This window comes from Anopheles ziemanni, chromosome 3 (genome assembly GCF_943734765.1).
Source record: "Anopheles ziemanni chromosome 3, idAnoZiCoDA_A2_x.2, whole genome shotgun sequence".
NCBI lineage: Eukaryota > Metazoa > Arthropoda > Insecta > Diptera > Culicidae > Anopheles > Anopheles ziemanni.
Genome location: NC_080706.1, coordinates 63871947 through 63895762, shown reverse-complemented (window position 1 = coordinate 63895762; position 23816 = coordinate 63871947). Strand labels below are relative to the sequence as shown.

At 42.0% G+C, this 23816-nt stretch overlaps 6 protein-coding genes across 6 annotated transcripts; 3 read left to right on the top strand and 3 right to left on the bottom strand.

Moving 5' to 3' along the window:
- Positions 1 to 2317: 2317 nt before the first annotated feature.
- Positions 2318 to 6455, bottom strand: LOC131285235 (nucleolar MIF4G domain-containing protein 1 homolog). The gene is made up of 3 exons (XM_058314090.1): positions 6387 to 6455; positions 4148 to 6310; positions 2318 to 3293 (listed from the first exon to the last, which is right to left on the bottom strand). Exons 1-3 carry the CDS (start codon positions 6395 to 6397, stop codon positions 2318 to 2320), a joined length of 3150 nt encoding a protein of 1049 aa, XP_058170073.1. The 5' UTR covers positions 6398 to 6455.
- Positions 6456 to 8520: 2065 nt separating this feature from the next.
- LOC131289485 (dynamin-like 120 kDa protein, mitochondrial) lies at positions 8521 to 14331 on the top strand. The gene is made up of 11 exons (XM_058318759.1): positions 8521 to 8683; positions 8894 to 9336; positions 9411 to 9527; positions 10559 to 10603; positions 10802 to 11571; positions 11640 to 11914; positions 11975 to 12136; positions 12214 to 12401; positions 12477 to 13068; positions 13422 to 13711; positions 13794 to 14331. Exons 1-11 carry the CDS (start codon positions 8655 to 8657, stop codon positions 13856 to 13858), a joined length of 2976 nt encoding a protein of 991 aa, XP_058174742.1. The 5' UTR covers positions 8521 to 8654; the 3' UTR covers positions 13859 to 14331.
- Positions 14332 to 16119: 1788 nt separating this feature from the next.
- Positions 16120 to 17113, bottom strand: LOC131287841 (galectin-5-like). Its single transcript, XM_058316927.1, has 4 exons — positions 17087 to 17113; positions 16924 to 17012; positions 16467 to 16822; positions 16120 to 16286 (listed from the first exon to the last, which is right to left on the bottom strand). Exons 1-4 carry the CDS (start codon positions 17111 to 17113, stop codon positions 16120 to 16122), a joined length of 639 nt encoding a protein of 212 aa, XP_058172910.1.
- A 968-nt stretch (positions 17114 to 18081) lies between these two features.
- On the top strand, positions 18082 to 18778 carry LOC131289995 (diphthamide biosynthesis protein 3). The gene has a single exon (XM_058319371.1). It carries the CDS (start codon positions 18258 to 18260, stop codon positions 18513 to 18515), a length of 258 nt encoding a protein of 85 aa, XP_058175354.1. The 5' UTR covers positions 18082 to 18257; the 3' UTR covers positions 18516 to 18778.
- Positions 18779 to 19141: 363 nt separating this feature from the next.
- Positions 19142 to 21958, bottom strand: LOC131285234 (uncharacterized; the record flags this gene model as incomplete). The annotated part of the gene is made up of 3 exons (XM_058314089.1): positions 21204 to 21958; positions 19532 to 21139; positions 19142 to 19441 (listed from the first exon to the last, which is right to left on the bottom strand). Coding segments are annotated over exons 1-3 (2580 nt in total), but the record flags the coding sequence as incomplete, so codon positions are not given.
- A 586-nt stretch (positions 21959 to 22544) lies between these two features.
- On the top strand, positions 22545 to 23020 carry LOC131288092 (essential MCU regulator, mitochondrial). Its single transcript, XM_058317192.1, has one exon. It carries the CDS (start codon positions 22673 to 22675, stop codon positions 22952 to 22954), a length of 282 nt encoding a protein of 93 aa, XP_058173175.1. The 5' UTR covers positions 22545 to 22672; the 3' UTR covers positions 22955 to 23020.
- The last annotated feature ends 796 nt before the right edge of the window (positions 23021 to 23816 follow it).

Below are 23816 nucleotides of genomic sequence, written 5' to 3'. Positions count from 1 at the left end.
GATAAGATGATTTTGGTTCACTTCGCACAGTGGTTAAAATATTTGGCAGAGAAAACGTGAAGAATGGAATAAAAACTGGATAGAACATGAAATTATCCTGATGATATATTCTCACGGTTAAAAACGTTGTGCAAAATGAGAAAAATTGACGAAGTTTGTCACTAAATAACTTTCAGCGGTTTTGAGACCTTCATCGGATGCATTGTTATTAAAAGACAAAAATAGTACCACTGGGTATGGGAAATCGGACGAATATAAAAAAAAACTTTTTTTATTGGATGAAACAAAAACTGCGTCATTGCGTTACCGAGGTTGCGAACATATAATGAGAAGTATTACAGAGCTAATACGACTTCCTTTAATAATTTATCTCTCTTTTAACACAATAAATTTACTTCAATTGCGTTTTTGATTACAGCTTTTGCATACGAATTCGTTGTGTATGCATTAGCAATAATTTTCCAAAATCTCTTGAATTATACTGTCTAAGTTCAATTTCACATTTAAAGATCAAAACAAATTATTCATTTTCTTGTATCATATTTATAATAACTCCAAGTCTATTCGTCGAAAAGAAAAATTCAATTGCTTGAACAATAAAATTATTATTCAATAACTTATCGTTTTTCAATTATCAGTTTGTTTTTCTTTTAACATAACACATTTTCAAATGAACTACCAAGTAACAAACACAATTGAACAAAATAAGAAGCATTCTTGGGACAATTGAATCAGAAACACTCATGCCGGAAACAGCAATTTAAGATATTTATATTATATATATATGAAAACACGTAATGTGTTATTTAATAAGGTATAGAAAAGGGAAACAAAATTAATATTAACGTAAAGCAAAACATTATAGGGTAAAAAATAACAAATGAAACAAGAACCGACACGATAAACAGAATGGAAGAAGCGGGGAACATTTGTTGTTGGCAAACGAACTAATAATCGTGCGGTTGTTCGAATGAAGAATATCTGACAATGGCCGGCACAGGATAGTTAGCGGCATGTAAAGCTAAGAATGACTAGAATACACAATTTGTGCCGAGACTAGGAAAGTTAATCAATGAACTATACCTTGTAAAAGGGTACACTTTTCAAGTATCTTTCTTCTATTTTTTCTTTTGTTTTGAGTGCGCTCGATTTAAACTACTAATTTGCATCGTTTACAAATCCCTTTCAATCAATACATATTTAGCCAATTTTAGCTCATATTTTTTTCCTATAAGTTTTATTGTTTTATTTTACATTTCAAAATGTTTTCAATCTTATTCCATCATCAAATCTAATCACAAAAAAATAAGTGAAAATAAAACCACAAACACATTATCGTACATGGTTCATGTTCATGGTGCTGAGTTTGCTCCTGAGGATAGTTCAGTGAGAAGCAAGATTCTAATAAAAAAAATTAAATGTGACCATTAAAATGAAACCCTTAAATAGAATGGTTAACAAAAACAAAGCAAGAATAGAAACAATAACTGCTATGGAAAGTATTAGGTAAACGACACAAGCGATAGGCTATGTCCTGGTGGTTTGTCTGGGGCTGCTGCCAAATGCATTAGTAATACAGGTGAAAAAAAAAGAAAAATGACTAGCCAAAAGCAATTGGAGCATTAAACGGAAGGAATTTTTGTAAAAGAAACAACATCTGAATCAGAACTAATTGGAACAGGCGAAGAAGAAAATAATTCAAACCGTCTATGCAGACGCACGGCAAAGGATATAATCAAAGAAGACAAGAGAATCTTAAATCAACAATCCCATACCAGCTCAAGTGCACCAGCATCAATAAAAGAACTAAACAAAATATTTTAAACAATATTGCCAGCACAGCAGCTAGGAAACAAAACCAACAACCAACACATTGAAAAATCGGCTTGAAAAGGGATTGTAAAACATTGGTACCAACTGTAGCCAATTTTGCCGATTTTGTTGATCAAACCCGCACGGACGAATAACATAGCCTACTAAACATCAGAACGGATTCGGTACATGGAACACGCAAACAAAAGTGTACAGAATATGCATTACATCCCTGGACATATAAAGACATAAAAAAAGAAATAAAATAAACACATCGCTCTCAAAACGACCAACAACGGAGTTTGCAATGTTCAATGTTTGTTTCCCATTATCTCGTAACTTATAATTATAGCAGTCTGACCAGATAAATTTGCTCCCAAAACCATTTTTCTCTTATTTTATTTATCCCATTCGAAACGCTTTGGTACGGTGTTAAGATGTGCACTCATCTATTCATTTAGAAATTTATTAACAATTTAACTGTGATTCTACCTAAACAACTTCTTCAATCATCATCATACGCAAAACTGGTTCCCTCCGTACCAAGCAACTGATCCGCCTGTTTGATTCGGTCCTGCAACAACAACGCCTGGTCGTGGGGTAATTGTGTATTAGATTTGCTCCCGCGGGCCAGGAAGTGGTGCATGAACAGGCGCAAACTATCCTTGAAGGGCTTCAGCTTGAAACTCGCCGAAATGCGACTGAACACATGGAGACACTTGTTTTCCTCCTCTAGCAGCAGAAGACCCAGCATGATTTGTCGCATCAGCCGTAAGCTCACCTTATCGATATCGGCAAAATCGATCACCTTGAGGCAGGAGATGGCCAAACCACCCTCGGCAACGAGATGCGTGATGAACCTGGCCAGATTGCGGATCTGTGGCTGCTGTAGCGAGTGGATTTCCTTCAGCCGATCCCATAGTGCATACTGAATGGCGAGCTGGTACCGACGATCGTAATCGCAGAATTTCTGAGAAAGCACGCTGTAGTACGGGTTGTACTCCTTTTCTGCCAGGCTGCAGTGAATAATGACGGACACGACCACGCGCAAATCCTTGATCGCCAGCCGCAGTAGCTTCTCAAATGCATCCAGATAGTCTTCGGCGCTCATCACGATGCAGAACACGTTCCGACGATCGTCCGTGTTCATACGCTGCTGTCTTGCCAGTTCCAGCAGCTGTTGGCTGAACTGCCCTCCATCCATAAGGCGCTCTTTTCCACCCGCCATACCAGGGTCGCTCGCCGGACCATCCTTATTTCCTTGCCAGGCCGATCCGACGAGCCACCATTTGCCGCGCTGCGGTATGTCGATGATGTCCTGCAGACCGATGTTAAGCGTTGACACGTACTTTCCATTCGTTATCATTCCCTTCAGCAGCTTCCGGAAGTGTTCCACCAGTGTTGGATCGTACTGAGGGATTTTATTGATATTGTTATTCTTCACCGCAAGCAATGTTTCCAGCATAAACTTGACCCGAGTGCTGTACAAAATAGAAAAGAGAAACTTGTAGTTTCCTAAATTCCGGAAGGGTGTAGTACAAACATTTATTACATGAACAATTAGTCAGAGCTATGTTCTAAACAATGCATATACAATCGATAGCATTATGTTAAAGATAAAACAATAAAATTGTCGTCAAAAACATAATTATGAAAATACTTTCAAATTTTCTATATGTGAGTAGAAGTTGCGAATATGACATATGTTGAATTTTAGATAATCCTCGGCTATGCTATATTCCCGTTCACTTAATCAAAGCTTTATTATTCTAATAAGGGTTCTATTATTATTAATGTACCAAAACTAGAATCATATTATCAAGATCGTTGGTTAGGTAGAGTAGCGCCAAGATGGTTTGTATAATTGATTTCAAGTTGAAAGATTGAATGATACTATGAATGACAACCTTTACTGCTTTACTTGTTTCTCATTTTCTCATTTTGGCGTAGACTTTTTCCCTTTCCGTGCGTGGATGATCTCTTATTATTTACATTATACCAGATTGTTAGGTCTTCAGCAGAAAAGGTGAAAGATGGGTTCGTAGAATAAGGTGGTTTAGTTTAATATAGGGGGTCCGCGACAGCCGAGCGGTAGCACCGGTTAGAAAATCGGCCCATGAGCGCCGAGGTTCACCACCTCGACGGCGTGGGTTCGAATCCCAACCGAGACCGGACCCTCCCCTGTACGAGAGGACTGACTATCCACGTACAACAGGGAAATAAGTCTCGTAAGCCCTTAACGGGCAGGCATAACCTAGAGGTCGTTACGCCAAGAAGAAGTTTAATATAAGTTTATAGATCTATTACTAACCGATTTTTTGTTGTGCATACTTACTCGTTTTTAAACGCATCCGGAGCATTTGCCGCCTTTTTCTGTATTTCCAAAATCAAATCTTTCAGTGCCAGTGGATCGTCCTTGCGCAAGATAAATCCAATCGAACGCAACACCAGCAGAATGCATTCCACCGATTTCTCATTGAAACAGTCCACCAGCTTCTGTATTACTTCGAAGACCAACTTACACTTGACGATTTCAAAAGTGTACAGGTGGCATAAGATTTGTATGCAATTGTCCAACTGCTTTGACTCATTGTCAATCGTGCCTATATCTTTGGCCAGTGCCAGGAATCGCTCCACAATCGTTTCGAGAAAGTGTGATCCCACTTCATTACCGACATTCGCGTGCAAAATAGCGATCAGCAGTACGTGCTCTAGCACCATCCTACCGGGGGTCAGTGTGGGTGCCACGATCGCCTCTTGAATGAGCGCCGCTAGAGTGCTATTCATGTCGTGGCGTGCATTTTGCATGTACAGATTGTCCAAGTCGATGGATATCCGGTGTACGTTTGTTTCAGCAAGCCGGTTTATTTGACCCTTCAACTGACGCCGCAGTCGCATTAATTTTTCCTTTTGCTTCGGATCGACAGAAGACGCATTGGCCGCCCCTTCTGCCTCCAATTTTGCACGCAGATGCGGTGGAACGTACTTTCCAGGGATAGCAGTGTGGTCTTCTTTTATTACATTGCCTGCTTTGTCTCTTTTTCGGCCGTAAATATCCTCCCATGTTCCATCGTCAACGGAGACCCCTTCTTTTGGATCTTCCTCATTTGACGGTTCATCTGATTCTGTAGCTTTTAGTATATCGTCTAAACCATCGTTAAGCTCATCATCATCATTACTATCATCTTCAAAAGAACAACTGTCGTTGAAATCGGAATCTTCCGAAGGTTGTTCCTTTTTGTTACCTTCATTAGACTTAGCTTTGTTTTTATCAATTTGTTTGGATTTTGTTGTTGCTTTAGGTTTTAGCAGAACGAAGCGACCAGGAATGAAGCCCTCTTCTTCGCATCCAGCAGGCTCTGCACTTTGTCGTTGATTTGTTTTCTTGTTTGGTGGCTTTTTTATCGTTTTATTAGGTCCCAAATCCTCTTTTTCGCTGTCTTCATCATCATACTCGCTCTCATCTAAATCCTCCGAATCACTTGCCACGGATTTCTGTTTCTTTCCATTCTTCGAAGGTTTCACATCGGCGGCAAATGTAACTTTTTGCTTTTTGTTTTTGGGTTCCATCTCCTCGTCTTCCGATTCCAAACTATCTTCATCATCGAAATCGTCGAGTTCATCGCTTCCAGAATCATCATCTGATGCATCCCCATCCTCCTGGTCCATTTCCATTTCCGAATCGTAATCACCCAAATCGTCGATCTCATCCAAGCCAAGATATTTCTCTTCTATTTTCTTCAATTTTTCCACCCTTTTTCGTTCTTTTTCAGATATAGCCACATTGGGCAAGGATTCCAACTGATCTCCATTCTTCGTTTCATCAGCACGAGCACCAACAGCTTGCTGGAGATCTTCGATAAACTCGTCGGACGAGTTTTCTTCAAGCTCTGCCGCTTCCTTTGCCGCTTCATACATCTTCCGAATATTCTCATCTGTACACAATTCGAGTGCGTAATCAAGACCATCGTTGAAACTTTTTGCCACACCTTGCTGGTTTTTACCACGATTAATTTTAAGAAGTTTTTCATACTTTTTTATAACTCGATCATCTTCTTCGTTGGCGGCCTCCAGCTGTTCGATACGCTTTTGTTTCAAGCTTTCTTCGTAGTCCCTCAACTCATTCATTTCCTGCTCCCGCTCCAAGTCCATCCGACTTGCCTTAGTCTTTTGCTTTTGCTTTTGTTTTTGAGTTTGTTTCATCTTCGGTTCCTCCTGATCATCACTAAAATCCGATTCAATTTCCTCATCATCAAACTCTTCATCGGAGTGGTCACCGTGGGGTTGCTGACCAAACCTTCCCTGGTGTTTCTTGTGGCCGTTACCCTCATCGTACTCATCCCCAAAGCGATCTTTACGGCTGCGATTGTGATAGTTAAAACGATTCAGTTTTTTCTGCTGCCGTTTTTCCTTTCGCAAATTTTTACGTGATTTTGGTTGATTCGACCTAGCCCGGCCATTTTTACCGGCTAGTCCTAGACGAACATCCTTTTGAGGCCTGCGAAATAAAATAGGACAAGCAACAACAATTTGTGGTTTCTGGAAATTGCGCTGTTTCACAACGACGAACAAACCTTCGTTTCATTTTTGGGATTTTATATGATAGAACTTTCACCGGCGCAGAAAACAACGAAGCGAACTGGTTTCGAACAAAATCACCAATAATAACAATCAACAAACCTTACCGGCAATTGACAGTTCGGAGCACGTGTTTTCGAAAAATTATTTGGTCTAGTGGTGGGTAAACCGAATCCCCAAATCTGAATCCCAATCCATCAGGTGCGATACGATATAAACCCTTCAGTGCCGGTCTGGAAATCGTTTATTCCAATCTTAATCCACATCAAATCACTACTGAAAACACGCTTTTTCCACAATAAAAACATGCTACATATTTTCGATGAGAGCTCACCGTTGTTAGCAGTTCTGTTGATCATAAAAATCTATGAACTAACGTAACGATGTTCTTCGCAGGCATTGAAAAGCGGGCACAGTGATGTATGTTATGCGCAGTTTTGTATGTAACACGCTTTCCAGACTGCACCGTCGCGTAACGCGACGTCGGCTGACAGGCGCAGAACTCCATGCAAAAAAAAAACCTAGCGCGATTCGCGCGACATCGCGCAAGGTTTTTTTTATATGGAGTTCAGCTGCTGTCAGGCGACGTCGCGCTGTAGTGTGGACCCCGAGTAACAAGAAGATTATCAATGTAGAGTGATAGTTTTATTCAAAATCCGGTAAAAATAATTATCACTCCGTATTCGTATCCGTTCTACTGTATTTATTTATTTAAAATAGGTTTATGAATGTTTTTTGAACTTAAGTTAAATCGTGCAAAAACCTTTACAGGGTTTGACAGGCCAACATACAACTGGGGCAACGTTCCTTCTAAATCGCACCTTCTTTCAAAACAATAACAAAATTGAAGTTCTAACGTCAACTGGCTTATCGATCAGCATCACGCTGTAACTCGACACGGAGGGCGTAACCGATCAGTGTCAAAAAGGAACTTGTCAATAAAATGAGCGTTCTAGACACGGCAGAAAATCATCACGCTTCTGATGTTTCATATTGTTGTACTTTTTTTATTGGAGTTTACCGCTATATATATTTTAAAAATCGCGCGCATTTTTGTACGTTTGGTTTCACATACCTGGTGAATTACAAAGTGTAGCAAAAGTGTCTTGTGAAGATTCAAGCGAGCAATTACATTGTGTATTGAACAATGGAGGGTGAGAACGAATTCAACGAGTTCCTTGAGATAGAGATGTTGGATAGCGAAGAAGAAAAGGAAGGTTTGCATTTGTATGAAAGCCTGATTCTCCGTGGAATTCGATTATCCGGTGTCAGCCTAGTTCCGAACAACCCGGACAAATGTTTTAAGTATGTATGTAATGTAGTATGTATGTAATGAAATTCACCAGGTATGTGAAACCAAACGTACAAAAAAGCGCGCGATTTTTAAAATATATACAGCGGTAAACTCCAATGAAAAAAGTACAACAATATGAAACATCAGAAGCGTGATGATTTTCTGCCGTGTCTAGAACGCTCATTTTATTGACAAGTTCCTTTTTGACACTGATCGGTTACGCCCTCCGTGTCGAGTTACAGCGTGATGCTGATCGATAAGCCAGTTGACGTTAGAACTTCAATTTTGTTATTGTTTTGAAAGAAGGTGCGATTTAGAAGGAACGTTGCCCCAGTTGTATGTTGGCCTGTCAAACCCTGTATCTTTGTCCAATCTGTTCTAACCAGCGCCCAAGACGAGTAAACTGCCCCGGTTGACAGAAATTGACATTGTTGCTGGTACTATGTAGTTCCAGCAAGAGTCCCAGCAATCTGCCATGGAAAACTTGCTGGTACTACATGACAGCTGCAAAAAATTTGAATTTTTGTCAACCGGGTGCTCAATCACATTGTCTGTAGAACGACTAGTTATGAGACTAATTCAACTCACCTCGTGTCTAGATCGAGTCATATAAAATTCAAATAGATTGAGATCAAGTCAGAACCGAATCAAATCGAGTCCCAAACAAATCAAATCTGATACGAATCCCAAACAAATCATATCTGATTCGAGTCCCAATTTAAGAAAATTTTTAGAATCCGTCAGATGGGATTCAAATCTATGGAATCCGTCTAGGGATCGAATCTTCAAGTCTTCCAAATCTCGATTCTGCCAACACAAAAAGTGACAGAGCTGGTTGAAAATTGCAACGCGAAAAGGCGTAAGTTCAGTAAAAGAGTTGCGATTTGTAGCTAGCTTACTGAAAGAATGGTAAACGGATACTGAGCACTTTCGGACACTGAAAGGATTGGTGATCAAACCTGAACGCAAGATGGCCCAATTACTGCGTGGATGGTCGAGGTAAGTCACGGCAGAGCAACTACAGGAGAAAGTCTGCGAAGGCAGCAGCTCATCACGAGCTCATATGGATGTTATGTAAAGTTTATTGATTTTTTGTTTTTACTCTCTTGCGGCTCACCGTTTGGTCTACGATGACGAAACCAACGCTAACCATCGTACGATGCCAAAAATACTGATGCTAACCGTGACATTGATCGTGGCGCGACGCAGTATTGACCCCCGGTTCAAACATATTCGACCGGTTGTGTATACAGTGAGCCGGTTGAACTTTTCGGGTTTCACTACCGGGAACAATGGTGGCACAACTGGTGGCGCATCCGGTCCGGGGACGGCTTGGTCATGGTACAATTATTACCGCCAGCAGGAATTTCTACGACCACCGAACGCCAGTGGGTGGCAGTATTCACATCAGCATCGGAATTACGGAATGCTGCTCGGCCGTGTGTTACGAGGCGTCCTGAAGCTACGCTATCTGGTGTTGGGCGGTGCCATCGGTGGTGGTGTCACGCTGAACAAACGCTACGAAGAGTGGAAGGATGGCCTGCCGGATATGAAATGGTTGGAGGAGGTTCTACCCGACAACGAAAAGTGGGCGAATTTCACCAAAAGTCTCTTAACTGTGAAAGATGCCGTAAAGGACTCGATCGAAATAGGTGGGTAGGCCAAGTAGGGAGTCATCCTATCTAATCGAACCGAAAATTATGTATGATCGTTTGGTTACTTTTAGATCCGCGGTTAAAGCAACTCAGCGAGCATAAAATAAACGAATGGCGTCAATGGTTCGACCAACGATTGGATAATGCAATCGAAGCTGCCGAAACGCAACAAAACCCTCAAATTGAGAGTAAGTAAAAGTTAAACATGTTTAACGTCAACACTATCAGTATTCCTCCATACTGTGCTCAAGAATGATTAAATGTTACTCTACTTCCTTAACATGGACATTAAGTTCGCTTTCATGTGTGTTTATCTAAAGAATAATAATGTTTAAACCATTGAACTTTAGTAGGATACTTTTTGATAAGATGGTTTTACCTTTTACAATTCTTATTTTGGATAGAATAAAAAAAATAATTCTCTTAATAATACATGAAAATAATTCTCTTATGTAAAAACGTTAGCCTACCAGTTTTTTGTATTGGTTATTAGAAAATATGCTATAATATAAAAGTTCCTAAGTTATGGTTCAACAGTATACTATAAGAATAGTAGTAACTGTGTTTTCATTAGTTCTGTTAAAAATTTTTCGTATTCTATTCTAGGCCGTGTTCCAGATTTATGGAATAGAATACATAACTGTTTTAACAAACCTGATGAAACTATAATTGATACAGCTACACATATCTCTACCCATATCTCGTCTTATAAATTAATATACCAAATGAAAATGAAAAATATTTGAAAAGAAAGAAGCGTTGACCCTCAAATCAACAGAAATATCTTTTTTAAATAATGCTTCAAGAGCTCTGTTCCAAACAATGCTCTCTGATTTTTCTAGCTAATTTCAGGATAACAACATAAAGTCCATGTAAAATAAACAAACTATATCATGCATATTTGATTTAGAATCCACTAAAGTGATGATGTCGTGTACCCAACAAACCAACAATATGCGAGATTAGCTTTTGTTTTGATCATAATAATCTTATACAAGATTACCAAGAACCTTTCCAGACACATTATAAATCATATTTAATGTAACAACCTAATATCGATCCAAAGCATCCTGGCAGCTATTCGACTGCAAAGCTTATTTATTATACCATCATCTTGAACTTCTGTTACGTCCCCGCTCATCCCGGTCATAAGAAAAGAAAAACAATTCCGCGTTTAATCGAAAACATTCTCTTCTTTTTCTCTTTCTTTGGCATCTAGGTTCCTTCCAGAATTTATCAGAGTTTATCTCTGAGCTATACGGAGGTAAAGAGCGGTGCAAACCATTTTTTTTTTCTTTCCCAAGTCAACGCTTTAGTACCTAGGCCGCGTGAAATAGTGTAGAATAATTAATTTAGTCATTCTTGAATGTTAACCTGCTTGGTGTTAGGTGTAGCAAAATGTGAACACTTGAATTATATCCATTTTCCTCTCCCTTTTTTTGCCGGTTTCGTACCACTAAAGCTACCAAAGATGAGCTGCGGGCAAAGAACACGGTCAATGCAAAGGGTCTCGGTGCCGAAGAGAGTCGTAAACGTGTCGATAGCCTGCAGGCACAGGTCGACTCGCTGCAGACGGAAATCATGAACGTGCAGCTGAAGTACCAGCGTGAGGTGGAAAAGCTGGAGAAGGAAAACCGGGACCTCAGGCAGCAATTCCTAATCCTGAAGACCAATCGCAAGCAGCCGACGAAGAAGCGCATCAAGAAATCGCTAATCGACATGTACTCGGAGGTGCTGGACGAATTGTCCGGGTACGACACGACGTACACGACCGCCGACCATCTGCCCCGGGTGGTTGTGGTTGGCGATCAGAGCAGTGGAAAAACGTCGGTACTCGAGTCGATCGCTCAGGCGCGTATATTTCCGCGCGGAAGTGGCGAAATGATGACGCGCGCCCCCGTTAAGGTGACCCTTTCGGAGGGTCCGTATCATGTGGCCCAGTTTCGCGACTCGGAGCGAGAGTACGATCTAACCAAGGAAAGCGATCTGGCCGAATTGCGGCGGGACGTGGAGATTCGCATGCGTAATTCGGTACGGGGTGGCAAAACGGTCAGCATGGACGTCATCTCGATGACCGTCAAGGGCCCGGGCTTGCAGCGGATGGTGCTCGTCGATTTGCCCGGTATCATTTCGACGCAAACGGTCGACATGGCGCCGGACACGCGCGATCAAATCAAACACATGACCGAGCACTACATGAGCAACCCGAATGCTATCATCCTTTGCATACAGGTTTGTTACATCAGCACGTTTCAATACTTTTTATACCGTTATCTTAAATTATTCCTTTGCTTCAACAGGACGGTTCGGTTGACGCGGAAAGGAGTAACGTAACCGACCTAGTTTCGCAGTGTGATGCACTTGGCAAACGTACAATTTTTGTGCTCACCAAGGTGGATCTGGCGGAGGATCTGGCAGACCCGAATCGCATTCGAAAAATTCTCTCCGGCAAGCTGTTTCCCATGAAGGCGCTCGGCTACTTTGCGGTCGTCACGGGCCGTGGACGTAAAGATGACAGCATCGAAACGATACGCGAATATGAGGAAAAGTTTTTCAAAAACTCCAAACTGTTCCAGTAGGTATTCGGGACACGCTCCTCTTGCTTACCATCTAATTCTCCCTTCCACTTTCACAGAAGTGGCGTCACAATGTCACATCAAGTGACAACCAGAAACCTCAGTCTTGCGGTTGCAGACCGTTTCTGGAAGATGGTTCGGGAAACGATAGAACAGCAGGCCGATGCGTTCAAGGCGACGCGCTTCAATCTGGAAACGGAATGGAAGAACAACTTCCCTCGGTATGTTTATGCGATCTAGTCAACAGCTGCCCGGTTGAGACTGTCTTGACTGTCTGACTTCTTTGTATACTTTTTAGGCTTCGGGAATCCGGTCGAGATGAACTGTTTGAAAAAGCCAAAGGGGAGGTGTTGGACGAGGTCGTAAACTTGTCGCAAGTGTCGGCGAAGAAGTGGGAAGAACTGTTGAACAGTAAGCTGTGGGAAAAACTGTCCAGTTACGTTTTTGAAAACGTGTACCTACCAGCAGCACAATCCGGATCACAGAGTAATGCGATCGCAGGGTGATGTTTGTGGAATATCTCTTATAACACATATCGTTTGTTTCCCTATTCTTTTGTAGATTCATTTAATACGATGGTTGACATTAAACTTCGCCAATGGGCTGAACAGGCGCTTCCGGCAAAGTCAGTTGAAGCCGGCTGGGAAGCACTGCAGAAGGAATTCCAGCATCTCATGGAGGTTGCCCGTAAGACACCGGACCACGACGATCTGTACGACAATTTGAAGAGTGCTGTCATCGATGAAGCGATCCGGCGGCACTCGTGGGAGGATAAGGCCATCGATATGCTGCGTGTGATCCAGCTCAATACACTCGAGGACCGGAGTGTGCATGACAAACAGGAGTGGGATCAGGCGGTGCGTTTCTTCGAGGCATCCGTTAAGGAGAAGCTGCTAACGACGGAGAAAACGATTGCAGAAATGTTCGGTCCGAGCACTAGTCAAAAGTGGCTCCAGTGGCGCTCGTCCACCGAGGAGCAGAACAAACGCCGCCAGGTGAAGGGTGAGCTCGATAAGATACTGGACAGTGACACCAAACACTCGCCAACACTCAGCTATGACGAGCTGACGACGGTGCGGAAAAATCTTCAGCGCAGCAACGTGGAAGTGGAGACGGATTACATCCGGGAAACGTGGTATCCCATCTACAGGCGGTAAGAGTTTGACCTATTTAATCATATATTATGTTGGTGACCAAGCAACTAAACACAGCATCATCATCATCATCAAAAATATTCAGAATTTAAAAAAATAGAACTCGAACACCCCTCTTTTTGAGAAGACGGGATAATATTTCTAAGATTTTTCTATATTTTGGATGAAACCAACTCAAGTACCATTTTTCAGTATGGATCAGTCTTTTTAAAATTTGTAAAAATGGAACTTGAATACTAACATACCTCTTTTTGACAAGACGGAATAATATTTCTTTTATTAAATAGTTATTGCCTGTGTGTCGACTTAATAACCTTCCCCCCTATTTGCGGTCCCCTCTCTTTCTTCCTAGGCATTTCCTGAAGCAAGCACTGAATCGTGCGTACGACTGCCGGAAAGCGTACTATCTGTACTCCCAGCAGGGCAACGATTGTGAAATCAACTGCAGCGACGTGGTGCTATTCTGGCGCATCCAGCAGGTCATCAAGGTAACGGCGAATGCCCTGCGCCAACAGGTCATCAATCGCGAAGCGCGACGGTTAGACAAAGAAATCAAGGAAGTGCTGGACGAGTATGGTGAGGATGACGAGAAGAAGCAGCAACTGCTTACCGGCAAACGAGTGCAACTAGCAGAAGAATTAAGTAAGTAGCACTGTTTTGGAGTAAGATTTTTGAGATGAGATTTTTAATTTTTCTCATGAAATTGCCTTCATTACCATTTCAGTTCGCGTGAGACAAATTCAGGAAAAATTGGAAGAATTCATAAATGCCCTTAATCTAGAGAAGTAATACATTCGATGGTTTTTGCAACAATAGAGAAAAAAACGACTCGTACCTATTATTCCGGGGTTAAATACTCTCCTATTCTTACTTGGAACAACCGCAAAGTTGTGACAAGGAATAATGAATAGGCACATGAATAAGTGAGAACCTTATTCAAAGAATCATTGTGGTGTCCTTGCAGGATTAAGAATTATTATATTCTCAACACTTGCTTACGCTTAGCTAATCGTATCTAAACGAATCAGTGAAATGAATCATAACACCGAAAAAGTATTTGGATAAAATTCTTTTCAACCACAGTTCCTTGTCTCAAACATTGAATGCCCATTTCGCTAACGGAGACCACCGCGCCCCCGCTATCGTCATGGTATCGAACTGTTGCACAAAACGATCATCCAATTTGTCAGCGAAACCGTACCCAAAATGTGTGATTATGTGGCAAATAAAACGAAAATTCTTGGTAAACTTGGTATGTCCAAAGTAACACAATTTCAGGTACTTAATATTCTTCGTTTGCTTGCTTGTAAACGAATTCCAATAGTGTGTAGAATATTTTAACCTCTTTTTGTCATTCATTCGACTTAACTGTAAATGTTCAAACTCACTTATTAGATTGTAGTTGTATGTAACATTTTATTTTTTCTGTTTGGTTAAGATATGCATTTTTGGTTAAACTTCGTGACGGTAAAGCATCTACAAGAATTCGTTACTGTGCTTTATTGTGCACAAATTAAACGGTATTTATGTGGCAAGCTTATGATAATCAATTTTTAATCACTATCACTACTGCTGCTACTGCTCCCTTTGCGTCGAATACCCTTCGCCAAGGCGTAACCCCCTAGACCGGCTACTCCCGCTGCGGCACCGTATTTTAACAGTTTCTTTTGTTTCCTTTTCTGCAATCAAAAGAAGATAGAAAATATGAATATCGTGTGCCGCATATTGTGTGCCTTGAAATTGATTAAAAGCTTCTACAGGCAAGAGCACGGATGGCATATTGGGATGGATACAAAACAAAGTAACAGAACTTTAGATTCACAAACGTACGGACAGGGACTGCGATAATATTGTCGCATCTGCACCAGCCATCGGGAATCCACTACCACTTGTTGCCTGCTGTTGGTGTCCTATGGTCGTCGGGTAGGGTTGGCCCCAAGGGTGGTATGATTGAAAGTTTTGACCACCACCGGCTGGAACTGATGGTGGCACCATAACCCATCCGGACTGTACAACATAACATGGCACGTTAACAGAAAGTAATAGAAAACAACTGAGAACACTTATTTACAATCCATAAGAAGCTGCAAATACCTGGCCAGCGGTTGTCGGGTAGGGTTGGCCCCAAGGGTGGTATGGTTGAGAGTTTTGACCACCACCGACTGGAACCGACGGTGGCACCATAACCCATCCGGACTGTACAACATAACAAGGCACGTTAACAGAAAGCAATAGAAAACAGCTGAAAACACTTATTTACAATAGATAAGAAGCTACAAAATACCTGGTCAGCGGTTTGCTGATCATTATGAACCCAGGGACTAGCAGCTGGGGTTGAAGGCACCGGATGGGTTGGATGATCAGACGCCCTACCCATTGCATTGCGGATCAAATATTGCGTTTGATTAATTCCACCTGCAAGCATCTCTTTCATCTTTACCGTCTTACTTCCCTTTGACGTTGGGGGGATATGTGGTTGAACCTAAATGATTTGAGGAAGATGATGAAGCATTGAATCATACAAACAAACACAACGAGTACAACGTGGAACATTGAATTCTGAACAAAGGACCGTCTCAAACGATAATGAACAACCGAAATTGAATGTAGTTTGCACTGACTACAACATACAATATAAAGTAAAACATAGAACGTATGCGCCAAACATAAATGGAACGAGATATAAGCCAATTAAACTTGGTTTACAAGTAACTGTTGTGCATTTACACACGAGCAGTGATAAGACACAAATACCCGCCTATTGTACCGTAAGCCGCTCGCAGCTACAGGCTATCGCTCAATGCGTTTAGGCATTTTGCAATTTTTACGCTCGAATAGCATACTACGTCTTTGACGCTTTCTTTTTGTTTTAAGAATGATTACATTTGCTCAATCTTTGCCTGCAATTCTTCTTTGAACAGTACCGAGAAGGGCACGGCCGGTTGGTAAGGTACAGGATGGTGCGGATATCCTGTCATCGGTGGCGGTGGTGGCGGAGGATACAAATCTACAAAAGGGACATTTCGAAAAGACGTGAAATTGATGGACTTTCAGAACAGCTTCAGAAAGAGCGCTCGGCGTGTTCTACCTTTGTAGTGTCCACCACCGCCACCGATCGGGTGCGTAGGTAGGGGTGTGTACGGTGGTGGTGGCGCCATTGGCATCGATGGCGGTGGAGGTGGAGCGAATCCTATCGAGTGTGGGTACGATGATGGCACTGCGAAGGACGAGAAGAAGGAAAAACATTATTCCAGAAACAAATAAGAGTGTTTGGTGATAAGATTAATACCGAGATAACGTTAAAATTTTTCTTAAGCTTATCGACACCAATGTCACACTATCGCCGCTTGGTCAAGCCGCGCCAAGGTAACTTTCGTTAAATTTCGCAAGCACTTACTGTTCGGCTGGTATGACGAAGAACCTGGCTGATCGTGCTCGGAGAGGATCGAATAAATCACGCAACCGCCACTGATCGCGATGTAACGGCCGTGATGCACCGGCAAACGGTGGGCGAACGTGCAAAAGTGCACTCCATTGAAGGCAATTTTGTACTGCCCTCCTTCCGCCAGTATCAGCAAATCGAACGGCTCACCGTAGCGTACCGGGCAACCGCCGTGACGCTCCTCCGGACCGACCACCTGGTTCTTGATCGTATTCCGAACGATGGCGTACTCGTTCGGACGGATGCTGATGTGCAACGTGACGTCGTCCCGCGGCGACAAAGCTGCACCGGATTGAATATGAATTTGACAGCTACAGGGTCGGGTGTGAAGGGGGGAGACTTGTTAATGAGTCATTCGCCAAATCGGTCGCTTGGAATGGGCTTGCCGCGGCGGGGTGGGGTGACTACGTACCGTTCGCCATGTTTGGTAATAATGCCTTTTATGCGCAGCATGCGTCCGTGGCTCAATCCACCCGGAATAAGCCCCAAAAATGGGATAACCTGACATGTAATGGATTTACGTTACTACTCCATCGATGACTCATCGGATGTTCAGCGATAGGGTACAAACTTACGGGAGAATGAATCGGAATCGTAGCCATCGGTGCGTTCTGACACAATGAAATTCACAAGTACAAGAAATTTGCAACTGAAACCCAATTCGTTTCAAGCGTAACCAACTTTTCTGTTGCACTTGACGCAACGCACCCTGTAGCAAAACTGAAACGAAAAAATTGGACTGCGTCGAGTCACTAGAACTGTGTGCTTATTTACTTTATAGGTTTCTAATCTTATCAATAGAAACAGACTTGCGTTCGATAAGTACCTATGACTCAAGTGTGATATTGAAACATTCCCCCACTCACGAAAACCTCCGCACGAGCGCTGCGAGCCTACGCAGTTGTGAGCAAGCGTTTGTGTTAAATGTGCTGTTTTATTTTTTTCACATTAAAACGTTGAATTCTCGGGGTGGCTAGAAGATGCAAGGACCATTGATAGTCCTCTAAGCTGAAATTAAAAAAAAAATACTCTTGTAAAAATAATAATAACAGTGCACACAAATACCACCGCGACTTGGAATTGGTCCAAAATCGATGAAAGCTTCTAAGTAGCTGTAGGATAGAATATGCTGGAATACGGAAGTAGATCAGAGTGATGTGCAAGCGCATATGGCATATGGTTCTAACAGAAAGAGCAGCAATTAGGCCATTATGTCAGCAATTTAAAAAAAAATAAATTTTATAAAAGCAGGAGCAAATTCGACGGGACTAATTCAGACGAATTAGTGGTTTCTTCTTCTTCTTCGTCTGCGAGGATTTACACCAGTACGGCTGTTGAATCCAGCTTCCTGGGCCTTCGCCAGCTAACCTGGTGATGTAGACCTCTGTGGGTTAAGGATTCTACAACTAAGGCCATATGCCCGAATTGGTGATTTAACGGTCATTTTTGTGAGATTTGAACATTTGTCTTCGGTAGCGATCAGCTGTCAAACAACGAAAACAGTAAACATAACTTCCCCTCCTATCTGACATTACCGGATTGTTTGTGACATTTCTCGAAACTATTTGCGGACACCAAAATACGCAACATGAGGTCAGCAATGTGCGCGGGAAGTAAAAATAAATCCTGAAACTGTTCTGAATGCAGCCATCATAAGACGACGTTCGCGCGCGCCATCATTCGCTAGCTCACAGGCTGCAGATTGTACGCGATGCTGTGTTTTGCATCTTCAGTCGTGCCATCGAGATGAGTGTGTATCACGATGAGATCGAAATCGAAGATTTCGAGTACGATGAGGAGGAAGAGATGTACTACTACCCATGCCCGTGCGGGGACCGATTCCAGATCAGCCGCGAAGAGCTAATAGCCGGCGAAGAAATAGCCACCTGCCCCAGCTGCTCGCTGATAGTGAAAGTAATTTACGACCCGGACGCCTTCGCAGCCGAACAGGACGAGGCCGAAGTGAATAGTAATGCGGTGGTGGAACAGTTGGAGAAAAACTAAACGTACGAGGGAGAAATGTTATTAGTGTAAGCAGAAATGTTTATGGTATAAGTAAAAACCATGCTTAGCAGAGTAAGCATCTTGTTTTTCTTTCTTTTGGGTTCTATTGTTTGTATCCATTTTTAAAGATGTTGTTTTATTAAAAGAAATCGGATAAAGATGTTAGCAATTGGGTTTAAAAAATAACATTTGTACATTAATCAGCGACACCAAAAGAACCATAAAAACGTTCAAAACATTAAATTACAATACCCAAATTAATAATGTTATCAAAATTCTTATCCTATGTTGCTTTATAAGGTTGTAGAGATTGTTAAGAGAAGTCAAGTGTTTTTTTGCGCGACTTACTGGCCGATGAACGGGTGATTCGTTTGCCACCGGATCCAACTGAAAATCAAAAACAAACATAATCATCTCATTTTCTTCACACATCCAGTAATCCTTATATTGTATTGTTATCACCTAGGTTCACACTTACCATCTGGCTCTAGGAAAACATCATCCTCTGTGTTCCAGAAGACAGCAGAGAGATTGCGGGATGAGGTGCCGTTTCTTCTTTTACTAGAATTTAAATTTTTCGGCGTACCACTTGGTTTAATGTTAGGTTGCTCTCCTTTGTCCTTTTTTTCCCCATCCGAACTTGTGGCCGAGAATAACATCAAGGACTGTCGACGCCTTTTCTGTAATTCCTGGTCCAACCGCGATGGCGTACGGGCCACTAGGTTGTCAATGTGCTCAATTTCAAGCTCTTCGTTGAACTTTATCTTCGGTTTCGGTGTGTCCACTACAGTCCGGCTGCTCTGTCTACGTCGTGTTTGGGGTGTATCGAGACCGGAATCAAGGAAAAGAACACTTTTCGCCCGTCGTTTATCTGCGATTCTGGGTGTCTTAAGGATAGACTTAACGCTTTCCGTAGTTTGTTTAATCTAAAATAATTATTGGTACAATGTTAGTAAAGTACGGCTGTTTTGAAAAAAAAAACTATGACACAATAACTACTCTTTTCTGTTACTTACCTCGGGAAAAATCGTTTTACGTTTTCTAGAAGCCGGGCTTGCATTGTGCTCCCAGTGGATAATTGTCGGTGTACCTCCGGCGCAGAAGGACGATCGCTTCTGCAAACTTCTGCGTTTGGGTGACGCTGCAATGCGAACGGACTTTCTCACAGGTGTCTTAACAAATGTAACGGTCTCCGCCAGCTCGCCCAGGTCAATATTTGTAGCCTTTTGTTTCAACTGTTCCTGCCGTGCCTTCCGTATCATCGCAGCAATAGATGAGGATGGTTTTGACGCGACACCGTTTCCAACGGCCGCTTTTTTAGCTCGCTTTTTAACACCGGCGCCTTGCAGTTTCTTCTCCTTCGGTTGCGGCTCTGGGTCCGATTCCTTCCAGTTATTTTCTCGCAGGGTCCGCAGCTCGGCGAAGCGCTTGTCTAGGTTATCCAAATCGAGCGATACCATTAGCCAGAATCCATCCAGATCATCGTTGCGCACCTTACGATCGTTCCACTTGGTTTTATAATGTCCGATCAGGTCGCGGAACTTTGTCAGTTTCTTGTTGATGAGTATGTTCGTTTGCCCTTGTGCCGCCATGATCAAGCCTTTACAGTGATCATTCAATTCATATTCTCCTTCCAGGTAGGGCGCAAACTCGTTGCAAAGCGCCTGCAGACGTGCCAATTCGCTATCTACCTTCTGGTAATAAAAATTAGTCTTTTGAAGCACCTCTTCCGGTGGGGCTGCTGGTTGATCTTCTGTATCGCCTTCTTGAATCACTATCGGTTCAATGGATGAGCTTCGTCGTTCCGGATTAGCCATGCTATTCGCTACGTCAGATTGTACGTTCGACACACTCGGAGAGATTACTGTATTTATATTTTCCTCCGTGAATGCAAGTGAAGAACGTTTCCGCGACGATGCAGATGTGTCTTTTTGTTTCGGTTCGTCGAGACAAATGACCGTGATCGGTGCATTTTCAAAACTAGGCGATGGCACATCGACTCCAGATACCAATGTAACAGACCAGATAGATGATCGTCGGTTTGCAGACAAAACCGTTTTGTTAGACACTTCTCTTGGCGAGGAAGACACGTCGGCCGTATCCTGTTTTTCTCCTGCTTCTGTTAATGGGGCCGATTGCTTTATATCGGACACAATTGATACCTGCTCGTCTGTGATTATTGGACGGCATCCAAAGATGCTGTCTTCGGCGTTTTCGAAAGCACGATCTGTTGCATCGCATATAGTGAACGATTCATTCAACGCTGCTTTCCGTTCCAATGCCTTTTCAGCCACTGGTGAATCATCGTTTATCAAAATAACACCGCTTTCACAACCGATGGCTGTTGCTTCTAGAATACCAGCCACGGGTTGAGGCTCCCAAATGCTCTCTCCCTCATGGTTGGGCTTTGGCAAAATAATTTTTTTGTGTGGAGATGGATCTTCGATTGGATCGATCGGACTAATACCATCGAACAAGCTGTCTGCATCGGCCACGGTAAGCGTATTTGTCTTTCTGCCAACACCTAACCCGGACGGAGGATCGAAGGTGAAAGCTAGAGGCTTGCGTTTATCCTTGCGAGCAGTTGAAGTAACCAATGCCGTTTTCGGACGGGTCAGATGATTCTAAAAGGAGAACGAAGGATATAATAAAATTATCCCAACATAAGGAGTAACGTGCGCCACTTACCACAACATTTTCGATGTTTAGACGATTCTTAGCAGGCTTAATGGCGTTCTTTACTTCCTTTGTCATTTTAGTGGGTTTCACGATAGCAATCGGGTGAACAAACCGACACACACCTTCACCAGCTACCTCTTTTCCACCAGCCAACAGTTGTACATCTTTACAGGCTTCCCTTTTCCCTTCAGTCCTCCAACAGTCCACCCGTGGTTTTGTGAACTTCATAGGCAAAGGTGAGACCCGTTTCCTAGGCAAAGCTTCCTCTGTTGGTTTCAACTGCATTTCACGCAGAGCCCGTGCCCCCTTCCGATTGCTATCTACTTCGTCACGTATGCGTGTATTGCTAACATACGGAATGAACGGTGCTGCTTGGGATGCTTTCTTCTTTCGCAACATTTCCTTTTGCTGTTGAAATTCGCGCAAACGATGCAACCTCTGTTGATACTGATCGCTTATTAGTAACATCGTGCTGTTCGATTCCACGACGTTAATACGCTTGCTATGATGCATTTTCGTTGGACCAGCATTCTCCTCTTCCGATTCACTCATATCGCGATTGGATTGGCGTATTTTATATCGCGACTCTTGGCGCTGCTTTTTGGTTAGTTGATTCGAAGCAGCTTTCATACGTTTTACAGCATTGTTGTTATAAAAGTCTTTACGCTTTAAACCATCCATTTTCGATAAATTCACAATAAACAACTTCAAAACACTAATAATTACGAAGATGCTTACAACAGAAACGAGAAGTGATGCAGTCAAACGGCGTCGCACGATTGAATGGTTCCAAGTGCCATTGTAAATTATCGTTAATCGGTTGACAACCAACAAATTTGAATCAGCTGTCAAAATTCTCAAGATGACTAATTCTGCTAGCTAGGCAGGTTATCCCATAGCAAGCAGAATTGCGTATTGCGTATGTTCGCTGAGAGTGTGAGGCTGTATTCATCTATTTATGTGGAAATATATCATTATATTATTTTTTGTTACATATAAAACAAAGGATTATGATTTAATGCAAATTTTTGCTTGATGACAATGTTGTAAACATCCACACTAATGACCACAGTTAATGTAATGACATTCGCATTATAAATATTCAAAGTATCTTTATTTTACTAAGGTGAAACACAAAAGCTTTTTATTATTATTACTACTATTATTACTTACTATTACCTGGTTTGCTTTATTTCATTACCAAAATACAACAGTCCGGAATGCCATGCCAAATTTTGGCTTGTGTAAAATGTAATCTTTTTTATTGTTTTGCTAAAACAATGCCCACGCTTCACACTTGAGGTAACCTGACTTGCAAACGGAACCTTGAAAATTCCTGTGATGCGGACATTGGTTTTGACGGCAAAGTTTAGTTGAGTGTTTGAGGAATTCGGTCGTGAAAAATCCAATCTTCCTGTTGTAATAGTTGTTTTTTCTCTAAACAACGTTCGATACGCAACAAAGAATAGTATTTGACGATGGTTCTAACTCGACTAATTCGTGCCGTTGGTCGTCCGACCTTACTTGAAACGAGCGGAAGCCAGCAGCAGGTCGTACGGCTACCACTCCGCCGAAAGTACACTTATCGAAGTGGTGCCCTAAAGCCCATGCCCGACATTACACCCTTCGGATTGCTTGGTATCATTTGTACGGTTATCCCTGGTTTGCTCATTGGAGCCACCATCAGCAAGAACATGGCCAATTTTCTCGAAGAAAATGATCTTTTTGTGCCGTCCGATGACGACGACGATGACGATTAAAGGAAAAAAAGTTAACAACATATGCGGACCAGGATCGATATTTTTAGAATGAAACAAATCGTTGCATATATGGTACGGTACATCGTGAATTGACCTTTTTAGAGATAATTATATATTTGCTCATTTCAGTAAAACGTAACTAAACATGTACCGTTGTTTTCATTTCAGATTATTCTATCACGTTGGCCTCATGTTTGCTTGCGCTTTTTTTTCGATCCTCTGGTCACACGAAACAAGCGAATCCGTATCGGTAGAGTTTCTTGTTAGTAATCATTTATCGAAACGAAACGTTACCCACGGTTGTTAACAGTTAACCAACTAGTAAAGACGATAGTTTGCTGATAGCTTCTTTGCACGCACCACAGTGATATTTTACGAGATGGCGGCCAAGGAATGCGATTTATTTTTATTTGGTCCAAGAAAAATTTGCACTTTTGAAACTAATCATGCTTCAACCCGTTTCGCATATTCAAGGTTTGCCCAGTTTTTAATTTATGTAAATAATTTGTAAAAGTACGTGCTTCACAACTTTGTTGTGTTTAAAGAAACTGTCTTCGATGCGGCAGCGTGTAGTTGTAAACACTCCAGTAAAACTCCAAACTAATAAGATTGTTAGTGCAATCCAATGATTGTTGAATAAAGTGAATCAAAACATGTGAAACTATCAACGAAAATTACTATTTCTTGATTCTTTCGAAAACATATAGGAAACTTTATGCCTGGTTGCTCTTGGATCCAATAGGGAGGCATGTGTTTATATATTTCTACCATCTCGCGGATTTTTATTGATTTTTCAATTGATTATTTTTACAATATCCATTTTACAGTATTTCGTAAATATTTAACGTTGCTTAACACGGTA